This window comes from Lineus longissimus, chromosome 9 (assembly GCF_910592395.1).
Source record: "Lineus longissimus chromosome 9, tnLinLong1.2, whole genome shotgun sequence".
Taxonomy (NCBI): Eukaryota; Metazoa; Nemertea; class Pilidiophora; order Heteronemertea; family Lineidae; genus Lineus; species Lineus longissimus.
The window spans coordinates 17,069,940-17,084,023 of record NC_088316.1 but is presented as its reverse complement, the minus strand read 5'-3'; the positions used below and the strand labels follow the sequence as shown (position 1 = coordinate 17,084,023).

The 14,084-nt window shown below is 41.1% G+C and overlaps 3 protein-coding genes across 4 annotated transcripts; 1 reads left to right on the top strand and 2 right to left on the bottom strand.

Moving 5' to 3' along the window:
• Positions 1–202: 202 nt before the first annotated feature.
• On the bottom strand, positions 203–5,041 carry LOC135493436 (coiled-coil domain-containing protein 138-like). 2 transcript variants are annotated; one of them, XM_064780788.1, is made up of 13 exons: positions 4,960–5,041; positions 4,448–4,552; positions 3,924–4,119; positions 3,514–3,760; positions 3,213–3,344; positions 2,850–2,969; positions 2,390–2,584; positions 1,997–2,149; positions 1,641–1,763; positions 1,335–1,545; positions 1,058–1,182; positions 712–902; positions 203–473 (listed from the first exon to the last, which is right to left on the bottom strand). In XM_064780788.1, the coding sequence occupies exons 2-13, from the start codon at positions 4,482–4,484 to the stop codon at positions 326–328; spliced, it is 1,878 nt and encodes a 625-aa protein (XP_064636858.1). In that variant the 5' UTR covers positions 4,485–4,552; positions 4,960–5,041; the 3' UTR covers positions 203–325. The 2 variants fall into 2 exon arrangements, with proteins under 2 accessions (XP_064636858.1, XP_064636859.1); XM_064780789.1 differs by having other exon boundaries at positions 203–478; positions 872–902.
• On the top strand, positions 4,883–8,257 carry LOC135494087 (polyprenol reductase-like). Its single transcript, XM_064781838.1, has 6 exons — positions 4,883–4,909; positions 5,345–5,454; positions 5,728–5,879; positions 6,303–6,494; positions 6,801–6,938; positions 7,105–8,257. The coding sequence occupies exons 1-6, from the start codon at positions 4,883–4,885 to the stop codon at positions 7,368–7,370; spliced, it is 885 nt and encodes a 294-aa protein (XP_064637908.1). The 3' UTR covers positions 7,371–8,257.
• A 106-nt stretch (positions 8,258–8,363) lies between these two features.
• On the bottom strand, positions 8,364–13,558 carry LOC135493685 (uncharacterized). The gene is made up of 9 exons (XM_064781194.1): positions 13,416–13,558; positions 12,273–12,575; positions 11,547–11,906; positions 11,084–11,244; positions 10,694–10,831; positions 10,241–10,418; positions 9,856–10,023; positions 9,428–9,553; positions 8,364–9,306 (listed from the first exon to the last, which is right to left on the bottom strand). The coding sequence occupies exons 2-9, from the start codon at positions 12,477–12,479 to the stop codon at positions 8,998–9,000; spliced, it is 1,647 nt and encodes a 548-aa protein (XP_064637264.1). The 5' UTR covers positions 12,480–12,575; positions 13,416–13,558; the 3' UTR covers positions 8,364–8,997.
• Positions 13,559–14,084: the final 526 nt, after the last annotated feature.

The window sequence follows — 14,084 nt, the reverse complement described above, 5'->3', positions numbered from 1 at the left end:
AAAAATAGAAGGCATGACACTACTTGGGTTCTTTCCATCTAAAAGTTTCTTTGGATAAGAATTTACAATTATAATCACATGCAATTCTACCATCTCAAACTGAAATGTTAGCCCATAAATTCTCAGTCTGTGGCCAGCACAGGGTGATAAACGAATGTTTTCAAATGTCCAATAGCTTTTGCATGTTCCCTTCAAGTTCATGTTCTCTCAAAGCCAAGCAGTAAGAATATATTACTGCCACTCGTTCATAGAACGAGACAGCCCCGCATCCACCGCGAGTTCACCAGTCCAAGAATTAAGAAGTCCATTTGGATGTTCCCGGTCCTTAATCCAGCTGAGGGACTTTCACGTTCATGTTGAAGAGAATCGACCGCAGATTGAGATTCAAGAATGCATGATCAGCGCTACAGTCACGATAGAGGTCTTGTAAGGAGCTTGTCATTCCATACATGTCGAAGAACTTTTTGTTGGATCTGAAAAAAGACAAATCACAAGATCTTTCTTAATGTTCTTTTTTGGAGGTATGACGTGGTCTACAATGCTGTGGCCTCAATCTACTGCAAATAGTGGTTTTGTCTTGAAGAGAGTGATACGAACTAATTTGGGACTTCAGAGAAGAAAATCTTGCAGTCAATCCTTCCTGTTGAACTTCAATTATGATACGACTCGTACCAAGCTTACAAACTTTTAATCAGACACAGTGCAACTTACTTTATTTTTGATAGTTTCTGTAATATAATGCTGAGCTTTTCTATGACTTTGATTTCGACGCTCGGTCCCTTAACCGCCATGGAGCATGCTCGGAACCAGGGCTCGTTGCCACACGAATCTAAGAATGGCTGTAACGTGATTGATTCCATACTCATCTGAAGGAAGATGTCAACGGCACTTCCAACAAATGCCTGAAGATAGAAAAGAAGCAAGGTCAGAAATCTATGGTGAATCAAAACATTCGACTACCCATGGGCTCTGATAAGAATTCTTCAATATTATGTATGCTACAAAATACGAATAATAACCACACAGTGTATACGTAAATAGCCATAGCCACCATTACCTTGTTTATAGGCTTGAAGTAGGGCAGGATGACTGGGGTTGCGTAATAATGGATGAAGAGCTCCTTGGCTTGTTCCTCTTTCAGATCATTCTTCAAACAGTCGAATACGTGAGCAAGGTGGTCGACTGAAAAGGCAGCATAAGTAAGTAATACATATTTGAGAGATACTTGACAAGCAATATGAGATATATGAATATGACCACAAAGCAGTCTGGTCAATCATTTGCCCTTCTTCCAAACAGAAACAAAACAAATCACGCAAAAATCCAATACTTGCCCTGTGATAGTGTCTTCAATATAATCAATGAGGAGAGGAACCTTATGTGTAAGTTTGGACTCCTGAAATAAGCACCCTCTTTAGGTCTGTCAGGGGAACCACAGTTTGACCCTGGTGAACCACCCTGTGTAGAGGCTGTGAACCGAACTTGCTGCCTTGGTCTGTATAACTCCTCACCCAGCCGCCTCACAGTAGAACACAGACTTGTTTTCTGGAAAAATGTAAGATGAAGTAACATCATAAAAATGGTCCTTTGATCAGTCAAATCTAAACGATGTTAAAATCTGGAGTGTAAAGTGCACACACCTGTGAACCTTGTGCCCTGTCGATGTGTAGTAATGCCCAGTAGATGAACTGTAGGAAGGGGAGATAAACCCTGGTTGAAGCACCTGGACATTCTCGAAGAATCTCAACCAAATTTGGAAGCAGCTGAAGAATAAGAAAACATGTCGTTATCAATTGATTCGAATGTAAATGTTTAAAGAGAGTCAAAGATACTGTATCCATCTTCAACAGTATGTGCATTGATGAACCTTCAAGGGTTTTTACAGATAACAGCTTCTATTTTGATTTAGAGGTCAGCTGAGCCCGAGAAAATAAACCCATGACCACTTGGCAGAACCTCCGATTTGAACATTATTGGAAATAAACTGATATCTTACCTTGACACATTTTTCTTGTATGACTTCATCATCCACATCGTGCATGAGTCCATCAAGGAATTGTTTCGGTTGCTCTATAAATCCTTGTCGGAGCTGTGACTGCGACAGCCATTCCAGGAGCATAGAGATCACATCATACGTGTTGGGCGAGGGCTGTAAAAATTCATGAAAATTTGAACAATTATGTCGAAATCTGCACCTGATGTGCTGATGTACTGCTTGCTTCTTTCCTTTAAAAGGTCGAGCTCAGGTGACTGTGGGCTGAAATCATGGTGGCCACTTCACCCCAGAGTGCCTCTGTGGAGACCTATAATAGTGACAGTTGTTTTCAAGGGCTTTGGGCACAGACTCTGGTCAGTGGGAAGTGCTATATCATAATTTATGGAGAGATACCTTGCTTGGTTTCATCTTAGTGGATTTAACCGGAGCGCCAGTCTTCTTTGGTTGAATCTGTAACTCCTGCAGCATGGTCACAGCGTCCTTCTGCCTTGAGTCATATTCCTGCTTCCTCTGAAGGTTGGTCAGCCTTGCCTGGAGGCTCGAGTGCTGCTTGGTGAGTTTCTCATGCTGCATGGTCACCACATCCAACTGAAAGAATATAGAGCATAATTTAAAGTGGCATTTTCCCGGCTCTCCTCTGATTGTGACTTTGTCCTCAAAGACTTACTTGTGGTGAATTGATACTCCCTTAGGAATCAGACCCGAACCCCAATTCTCTTTCACAGACTTACAGTTAGAGTAATGATATGGCAACTTTTGGAATAAATACCCCGTACTGAAAAACGCATGAAATAAATTTATACATTATTACTTTTATTCAACAGAAATCAACAAGACTTTACAATGTAATTACCTGTTTCCTCAATCCATCATTCGCTTGCTTTATTGTCTCAAAACTATCCTTTAGCCTGTTATTTTCACGCAGTTTCTCTCGCAACATTTCTTCCATCTTTTCGAGTTCTGCCTGTGATTGCTAAATAGGAATATAGACATGACAGAGTGGTAGAGATTTATGTGTGGAATGAGGCTAGGGAACAAAACAACCCAGCCGGGTAGTAGAGATTTATGAGGGGGAAATGCTCAGTGTCTGACAAAAGGACTTTAAGGAATTGGAATCAGCCTCATGATTGACAAAGTTGAACAAATCTCTCGATTTTGTATTCGGTTATGCATGCACATACCACTCTGGACAGAATCGGGACAGATTTTAATCTACCTCTTCATACTGTCTCCTCCTCTTCTTAATCTCCCTATCCACAAGCTGACCAATCTTTGCTTCAGACCTCGCAACTTTCTTCTCTCTTTGCTGTACTTCATACTCTCTTCGCTGCATCAGCTTGTTCTCACTCTAGAAAATAAATTATAGCATTACACAATACAACCTGACAGCATTACACAATTAGCAAGTATTTACAGGGCGTTGCTTGTCTTTGTAAGAGCACGTTTTCTGGTCTTACTAGACAAAGGAATCCAGACATGCTATCAAGCATACTTTGTTGCCTTCACAACTTATTCACCTTTAATTTGAGATGGATTAACTGCAGTTCAGCAAACACTTCAGCAACATCTAAAGAAGACTGCGTGTCCACTGTTCTGCCTTGCTCTGCAACAGTTGATAAAGACTCGAGGCTTGGAATACGAAATGGCGGCTGCCTCCTCTCATCCATCCTCAATGTCTGAGACCCCACATCCCTGTCGTCTTCATAGGAGTCGTACCCTTGCTCATCCTCTTCCTCATCTTGATCAATGTAGTCGGCTGGTTCTCTGGAGTGCAAAAAAGAGTCATACACATTTCAATACACAAAGGATGATAAAATTTCTCAGTTCCACCTCAAGCTTCGACACAACTGTTCCTTTATTAGGTCTGAGAACCTTTAATGAAACAGAGGTGAACATAGTTTTGTGCAATAACCAAAAGACCATGTACCTTCCCTCATCCCTGGTTACCATGTCAATTTCTGGTGTGCTGTCCTCTTCCTGGTTACTCCACTCTGGTGTCCTGAACAGCCTGTCCCTGAGTTCCTTCACAGGAATATCTACATCTTGTGATGACCCAATGACATCTGTGTCGAATAGTTTCGGGGAGCTGTTTCCAGGAGGTGCCAGATAGTCAGTTGCGGATTCTGAAATAAAAATTGAGATATTAATAGTGTCCTGAATCTACCAGAGGTCCCAATAAACATTTAAATGACGTGGCAATGTAAGTATACTTACCATGGGAACATGAAATCCAGAGGGGCTGGGTGCACTGATGAAAGCTTCATGGAGCTGAAGCCCATTAATAATGCACTCTGAAGTGAGTGCGGGGCCCTAGGCCCAAATGGTTGCGACAACAATCGACCACTTACGAAGATGGGAGAGTGTGAGACTTCCTCATCACAGGCACTACAGATGTGCAGAGGTCCCAATAAACATACTGATAATCCCTTGGAGCCTGAGCATGTTACCTACCTTCATTATCACTCAAGGGTGAATCTATTGAGGCCATTGCTTCTTTGTGTTTCTGCTTGGCAGTCTCTTGAGTGTTCTAAGAAGAATAAAGTCAGGGGTCAAGGCCTGAAATTGAAAGGAAGGAAGATTTTAACTACCATGAAGTAAACACTAACTGGCTAAAGTCATGAATTAAATATATCGTATAGGCCTAGTATATAGGCTACTGGTATAGGTAAGAAACTGCAAGAAAAAGACACAAAAAACATAACACAGTCACAAAACCACCACGGGAAGAGGGGTATTCAGGTGGGTTTTTTTTGTCACACACGACACTGTATAACGTGTATCATCATTGACATTGTATCAATGTAGGCCTATATTCATGTACATGTATGTCATTGTGTATGCCAAAAGCAATATACTATACCAAAGATTTTGTAGTCAACCAGCAATATGGTTGCATTGACAACAGGTGCTATGGTACCTTAAAATATCAGAGACAAAGTATAAATGATAAAACGTGTCAAAACCTTTATCTGTCGGACTCAAAACATCATAATCTAATGTTTACAACACTATTTTTTTCGAGAAACACCGCCATTAATATCGGGTGGATCAAAAAAGGTAACCGGTTGTAGACATCTGCGATAAAATTGGCTATAACTTCATGGAACATTTAACAATAGAAATGAATCTTTCACAGTAAGTTTAAAAAGTTATTTTCTTTAGCTTAAGATCAATTCTATTTCCTTTTTGCTCTTGAACTACATTTACTGTCCATTCTACCTAGTCTCCAGTGTCGTCTAAATTCCACATTTTTTACAAACCTTCAACTATTTCAAGATGGTGGCGATCGCTCTCGTGATTGTGTTTGTGTCCTTTTCAATCGTAATTTCTGTTGCAGTCCCTTTGCAGATATTGAAGCCAAAGGCATCTCAGTTACTGCAAGATATAGTTCTATATGGCAAAACAAGGGGGAAGCGAAAAGCACTCACACCTTTGCAAAAATTGGAAGTTCCCAAGCGGTAGGTTTCGATTTCCTGATCTGCTGTGCTGCCACCTGTTGGCAAAGGTTGTCAAAGTACTTCAGATGCATTGGAATGTTTGCCAAGCATCTATTTGGCTGCGAAAGAAGCCATGATCTCACCAGGATGATGAAAGATAGAAATATAGATGTCCCCGCCACTCTGCTTGTGAGCCAAATGTGGAATAATAATACCTCATGAATGGAAATTTACCTTTGTAATTGATGGCAATGCGAGAGGACTTTCTTTTCATGTCGAGTTTTTCTCTTTCAGATGGTTTTCTCATTTCTACTTCGTCGGCATTCTTGTCAACTTTCCCCTCATTGTGTTGACTGTGCAGGTTTATGTCTCTCTCATGACGCCACCCAAATTCATCTGTGATGCTCTCGATGTGGTTTTCATTGGTTCAACCGTCAGATCAGTGGGTGAGTTTGATACTTATACTGTGCACAGTCCACTGTAACAACAATTTCATCATGACCCACCTGCCTCTTGCTGTTTATTTTAGTATGGGACATAAGTTTTAAAGAACTAAACATCTGGTATTTGTGTCATGATATTTGTGCACTATTGAGGTTATGTATTGTCATGCGCAAGTGTCTGATTGCAGGTCATCTACTGTCATACAAGTGTCTTTTTTCCCATCTAAATTGTCCTAGAATCAAACTGCTCTGTATGGACATCAGTGATTCCACCAGAGGGCCACGGGGAGTCAAAATATAGACGTTCAGTGATTTGACCAAAATCACAGTCCCGCCTGGAATTTATTTCGGAGGGAAAGATTGGTAATCAATGAATTAGGGCATTGGGACATTTGCATAATATGCCCAAATCTTCTTTTTTTCCAGATGCATTTTCCTGTGTGATCACTCTCATCCTCGTGTGCATACAAGTGTCAAGAAGATGTGTGGAGTGTGTGTGGGTCAGCGTTTATTCCAATAGCACTATTGGTATATTGCAGTATATTGTTGGCCTATTGTTTTACACTTTACTTGGGATGAGTGTGTTGGCTGAATCTCCAGAATTGTGTGGTTTTAAAGGTAAGCAAAGAGAATATGAACCTTTAAAGGGGGGCTATAGGCAGGTGCTGGTGAATCCATAATTTGGTCTTCAGGTGGCATACACGGAACTGGCTCTGACCTGACTTGGTGTTAAGACTACTTGTAGAATGGCTGCTCCAGAAAACTAGGAGAATGACTCCTCCAAACAACTTGGAAAGTAGGCTGATTTTGTTTCTATTGATCTGTTTGCTTAAATTTACTGGTTGATCACCCTCGTCAAATTGCTTTCCTAATATGAGCATTCTGTTTCAACTTTAAACCTAGTCTTTCTTGGTCCATTTTCAGGTCTGTCATTAACATCCAACCACTACCAGATACAATGGTTCCATGCGCTTGGTATTTTTATATTCTTGTGGGCTTCCAGGGAACAGAATCGACTCCACGTCATGTTGGCTATCCTGAGAAAAGTAAATGCAAAATCAAGTAAGTTTATTATCTTCTTCTACCATCTGAGGTGAAGAAAGTTTACAAAAGCAACTGTCCCCGCTCATTTGAAATGACTTGTTGCTATATGTCATGAATGGCAAGTGAAAAGTGACACACTCCATGTAAAAACCTGAATTTTGAATATTTATATTCTCTGCTTCAGCCGATCCAAGCAGTTTCTACCGTCATCGGATCCCGCGGGGTAGCTGGTTCGAATACGTCTCCTGTCCACATTACACGATGGAAATCCTCATCTACATTGCCATGACAACAACACAAGGATTCGTCAATATCACCTTCTTGTGGTTAAGCATATTTGTTGTAATAAATCAGGTTTTATATGCCCATATTACGCATCAATGGTACTTAGCAGAGTTCTCTCAAGATTATCCCAAAAATAGATTTGCATTGATTCCTCATGTATTTTAAAAACAGTTTTTAGAAAGAAATTATTTTTATTAGAAATTAACTTGTTCTTCATTACTGTAAGCCTAGAAAAGTTTCTGTGCCTTTTATTTTTGTGGTTTACAGATAACCGCAAAAATATAAGGCGGGGAAAAGGAAATCTAATTTAGATTTACAGGGTTGTCAAAATGCTGAATCAAAAGTACACCAAAGTTACAATTCCACGAAATCACATGGCTGCGAATATTTTCGGGTTTTACTGTTGATATTCAGATCCTTTTAAAATACAAAAAAAAAGGTATAAAGAGACTCTGATTGGAAGGCCAATACTGCTGTTTGGATATATATCACGTTTTAGCCATGAAACTCTTCATTACTTTTTCATTGCCAATATGTTATGAGAATGGTGCTAATTGCAAAAAGATTCCTTTATCTTATTCTCAAGGCAAGCTGCTTAAAACCTTCTCAAACTGCCCAGTTTTCATTCACATACAGTTGAGAGTATACAGTACAAACTCTACAAAACATACCCCAAATAATGACAGGCAGTTGTACAGCGTTATAACTGATATTAAGGTATGTTTGAATTTGGGGTTTTCAGACTCTCAAGCACTTCCATTTCCATTCTTTGGATGAATATCATTCATTGGATGAATATCATTCATTGGATGAATATCATTCATTGGATGAACATCATTCATTGGATGAATATCATTCATTGGATGAATATCATTCATTGGATGAATATCATTCATTGGATGAATGCTTAGAATGATTCCATGGATACATGCTGATTGTCTGTTGTTTCTATGTATGTAATTTGAATGACATTATTGTGCCATAATGTGTTTTATGTGCTATGAGGTATTTGCACAGTGCTCTGATTCTGGGAAATTGACCATAAACGCAAATGTGCTCACTTTATTTTCACTCCAGGATCGCATTTGGTGTGTTGTCACAATCATGACAGATATTTAGCTATCCTTTATAGTTCTTGTTGCTTCTTATAATATCCAAGATGCTGTGGGGGGGGGGGGGGTAATTATATAGGGTCATAATATTGTAATTATCACAACTTGGGTGCTAGTATATTGTCTAGTTCTCAAAAACATGATTGATTTTCACAGCTGCTGTATACATGTAACATAAAAGGTATGATGTCATTTCAGAAAAAAGTTATCTAATACATCTAATACATCTAAACACAGATTTTCTTTATTTACTATCCCCATTGTCAATAGCAATTGTCATACCTCATACTGAGGAGTTCATTTTAACCCCTCAATATTTCTGTTCGGAAATCAATGCTAAAATACACTGGGCACAAGTGTGTCACCTCCTTGTTTGAGGTGATCGGTTTGATAATGTGTGTACACATATGCAAGATCATAGTTGCCTTTTTGAAGGCTATATTCTCTGTTATAATAGATGTAGGTGATGAATATTATTTTTATGAAATTTGTTGAAAAATACAGTTTTGAATATTATTTGAATTCTGGTGTTATTACTTTGTTATGAATTGCAGACATATTTTTGGGGCTTTTGTATCTTTCCTGTTGAGAAAAACTGTTGAACCTTGCTCAGCACTGATTCTACAGAGAAAAACAATCATGGCAACAGAATCTTTTTTCCCCAAGAGTTGAAGTTGGGCTTATGACTTGAGCAATGCCACTCTCCCTTTCCCGACAACCACACTTGGCTTTTCGAGATCATCGAACAAGACCGGCCACAAAAAGTAATCCACTTTCGCATGCGCCATTCTCTTCGACCTGAATGGTAGATGAAACTCCTCATTGAATTCTGTCTTGGGTGTTGATACCAGTCGCATTGGGGGATCAATGATACACATATTCCATGCAATCTTACAACAGTCAGTTATGTATTTCTTCATATTTGTATTGGCACAAAGCGAGTCTGTTAGAATTGTTGGATATGTATTTTTCAGATGGTCTGTGACGTCCTGAAAAAAGACATGACATGTGCTGTATTTTCGTTTAATGACTACTGAAGACAGATTTTGGGTATTTGTAAGAACTTCCAGATGAGATATCTGAAGACCTCTCCAAAAAAGCCAGGCTCACCTGAATAATAGGACTGAAGTCGATGTGTTCACTGATTGATGCCACAAATTTCATAACATCCCGGAGAAGTCCACTTGGTAATTTATTCTCTTCGATGTATTGCCGGTCTGGGTTGGTTTTCTTCTTCTGCAAGTAAATTGAACATGGATATACATTGTAAACAAAATGCTATTTTCATCTAAAACTGATACTTTGGTTGGTATACAAGGACTTAGTAGAAAGAAGTCTGATGGGTTCTTTCCAAAGGGATGCCTGCTCCGGTACATGTGAATAAGAGAAAAAATTAAGCCATATATTACAGTTCATCAGAGCTTTAGCTAGAGGGAGCAGGCAAATTGCTTTCACTAAAAATGCAAAAAAGAAGGTGCCCTGCCCATATCCCACTAAGGTCTAGCTTGACCCTGATTTCAAATGAATACCCCTCTTACCATTTGTGCTGCTGTTTCAAACTTAGATATATTCTGAAGCACACTGGTCCTTTTTGCAGTTGGCTCAGTCTCTGGTGTCTCAGTATTTCCATTTGTGGGGTGGAGGAGGAGTGACTTCAACGATTTCCCGAGTCTCTCTCTGTAACCTTGACAAGTACTTCTACAATCCTGGTAAAAAATAAGCATTATAGAGACATATTTTGCATGGTGGGTGCTCCTGAGGGCATCAGTTTCACATGGAACACTTTTCAGTCTTTTTCTCTGATCACTCTCGCATTCTTGGTCAGTACAGTACTTCCATATGGGAGAGTTTCCTTCCATATTGGTGCATATCCGGATGGATGCAGCACACATGACCCTGGTTGGGTATCCTATTGATTCTCACCTGCATAGCTGCACACATAAACTGGTATTTTGTCTTGTCGTCAAGGCCCTTGTGAGCACTGTCCAACTCGGCCTTCACATCCATCATCATGAATTTGTCCAACCTGGCATATTCCATTTTGATACGGAGGCAGATTTGGTTCCTTGGCTCTTCCTTGGGTGCCTCTTGAGGTGGGGATCTGCAGAGATAGTGAAGTGTGTATCACAAGGATGCACAGTTGTAGGTCACCCCGAACTTGCTTTCGTTGGCAGACCCTAACACAGCTATGACTATGACCAAGACAAATAAATTAGTCTTGAGGCGCTTCTATTTTCAATTACATTTACCATTTATGTTCATTGTGCACTCTTCCAGCTTGTCAGCGATTCGCTGCAGTTTGTCACTCCTCCAGCTGGTTATAACTTCAAAGGACTCGTTTGACTCTTCCAGCTGGTAAACATAGTTTGACTATACCTTTCGGAACTTGTAGGTGCAGATGACAGCCTCTTTCTCTTTTCGTTGTCAAGTTCTCCCTGCAATGATTTCACTTTTGCTGTCAATTCCTCGATTTGGCGTTGCTCCTCACGCCTTTGACGCGATGGGCTACTTGGTCTAAAATTGGAAGCTTTAAAAAATGTAGCAGGAACCATTGGTGACCGGCATTTGTCTTTAGTTTACTATAAATTAGAAAACTGCACACCGGATATGCGACTGTCTAATCATTGATGGGTCATTGTTAAATGCAAAGCAGCTGATTACAAATGCACTTTTAAAGGGCCCATCTCCACATAAGTGATCAATGTCGCGTATCACCCACTAAAATGCGACCTACCGCTGTCATCTCGAAAGATGCATAGTACATACCCCTGCTCTTCAAACGACGTCTGAGGTTCGAGTGATTTGCGCTTCGATGACGATATCAGCGCCTGGTCTCTCATTTTCTGGACTTCAGCCATCAGTTTCAACTTGGGGTCCAGTGTTGGGTCCTTCCGCATCAGGTCAGATTGGCGATTACCTGGTAGAGTCTAGAAGTGCAATAGAAGTTAAAATCTTTGGTCAATAACCCAAATCTGTCAGAAGGGGAGAACCGAGTTTTTGAGAAACTGCACGCAGTGGTCATCAGAGGACCGACGGTTGTCCGTGAGCATGAAGTCCTGGGGAAAACGATATCTGTCTGCTATGTCCTTAGCAGTCAAACGTTGTGCTGGGTGGCTGCACCTATAATGGTGCCTTGAATGTCAGAGAGTTGACAAAAGATGACTTGAAGACAGACGAAAAGATTGTCATCACGGTTGTGCCCCTTTTGGAGACAAAGTGTGTTTCTTACCGTAGTCCTGTTGGGAGGCGCGTCCCCTGAATCGCGCCTGTCCAGCTTTGTCTTGGCCATGGGCGGCAAGGACAGTCTCTGTCCTGCTTGGTCTCCCTTGTACTCCCGGAGCATGCCGTTGATGCGCTTATTGTCCGCAGAGAGGGTTTGGATCAGATCACGCTGATCTAGGAGGTGACGGAATACCAGGGTAATCTTCTCGACTATTTCCATATCTATGTCGCTCAGGTCGAATTGTCCGAGATATTGATAGGAGGGCCATATCTTCACCATCTGGTCTGTGGTGGTGGTGTAACCCCGCCTGATTTCATCCGGATTCCTGTGGTAGTCCGGTGGGGGCGTACGTTGACGGGTCACAAGCTATAAAAATTAATGATGACGGCCAAATGAGAAACTTTTGCTTGAAATGATTAAGTGGCAATGCGATCGTATAGGAACAACCAGTGTAATTTGCTACACGTCTTGTTTTTGGGACAACTATGGTGGACAACTACTCGAGAATGCGTCTTCAAGTGGACAATTCCACTGTCTTTATTGTCAACTTTATTGACGCAATACGTTTTCTGTCTTTGAAGACATCTTCAGTCGGACAACTTTGCCATGTTTACAGACAGAAGAGTTCGACGAACTAACTCGGAGACAACTTGACTGAAACAAGACACGACGTCTTCATGCCTGCCAGCCAGAGAAGATCAACGTCTGAACCTCTCGATTGTCACAACTTACCACATGATCATGTGACGTTCTCTTCGCCAACTTCTCCCTGGTGTCCTTCCCGTTGGGTGAGAAATTCACCGCATCTTCCATCGCGTTCGGCATATCCGGCATAGAGGTTGATCGGAGGCGGGGTCCATCCTTGAGCTTCCTTCCGTGAGTGGAAGCTTTGGACTGGCCGTTGGAATTGCCGCCTTGCCTGGACGTCTTCGCTCCCATTATTCTTATGTACTGTATTTGTTGGCGTTTTCTTGATATTAATGAGGGTGTTCTCCAAATGTGGGTGTGCCGGCTAAGTCATGTCCTCTTCTTTGTCTATTAAAAATAGTTGTTGTCTTTTAAGCGAGGCATACCAGATCAAAATGATAAACAATATCAATATCATAATGCTTGGGTCATGTCAATTTTTCAATCGAAGTGTGATATAACTAATAAATCAGTCACCGATAAGAATAGAATCAACCCAGATGATTCTTTCAAGAACCAATCATTCATTCACATGTAGTGCTTTTTTGTATACGATGTGGTATTAAAAACGTGTATCTCAGGATGAGAGATTCGAAGGTTGAAGACAATTGTCAAGCACCACACCCAAAGAAAACGTTTCTGCGTTTGTCTCAGTTTCAAAGCAACCACCAACACATCAGCACTTCACTGTTCATACGTCAACACCATCTAAAGGACAATACCGTCCATTCGTCAGCACCATATCCAAGGCAATCTCAGCACCACGGTCAGAATAACAGTAAAATGTACTATCTCAAAGACAATCTCAGTACCAGGCCCAAGGCAACATCACCGCGCCCAAAACAACACGGTTGTCCTTACGTCAATGCCATGCTGAAGACAATATTGTGCATACGTCAGTTTCATACCAAAGACAATGTCAGCACCAGGCACAACACAGTTGTTGTGTACGTCAGCACCATGACGAAGATAGTCATTCTCTAATGCTAACACCATCCTATTAAGACAATTCCCCGTGTGTGGCTAGATAAGGTCACCTTAACACAACTGCAGCATACACAAGACAACTAATACTGTCGGCATAAGTTGAACAACTTCTCGAGACCACAATTACCGGTCCAAAGGCAACTGGCGTTTTACGAAGACAACTTATTGTCATAACTCACCAGCCGGGTGACAAAGACTTACCTGTGGCGGCTGTATCAAAGTTCCACCATCATATCCGCCTTAGATCCTTACAATGTACAGGGTAATATCCACAAATTTCAGGAGTCACGACTGAGTAAGTTGGACAAATATCCCGAACGATCTTGAGTGGAGCTGCTTGACCGTTCCGTATAAGTGAGATATGTGTACGTGACCCGGGCTGTTCTTTATCAAAATTATCAACTCCCCATTTTTACATTATCAAATAGGGACATGAACTAGAATTCATTAGCAAATAGAATCGGTGACAAGACTGACTTACAAATATCTGGTTGGTACGTATATCGCCCGCCTGCTCTGCTAAATACTGCTCCTCCCCACGCCCCGATCCAAAACAGTCAAAAATCAACATGACGAGAGAGTTATTGTCTCTCAGTGAACAACATCTACTCTTTATTCGTGACGACTCCTCCGATTCCGAAACAAACAATGCACAGTGAGGACAGTCTCCTCCAAGTGACAATCCGTCCAGGAGACAACTGTCTCAATAACAGACATGATGCCAATTGGGTGTACCAAGTCATTGCATGCTGGATGTGCCATGCCCCTTCACTATGCGTACCCTGTCTGATATGGATGTGTACTCTCCCTACGTAGTGTACCATGTTTCTCCAGGGTGGACCTTGTCTCTACCCTTAGGATATATGTGTC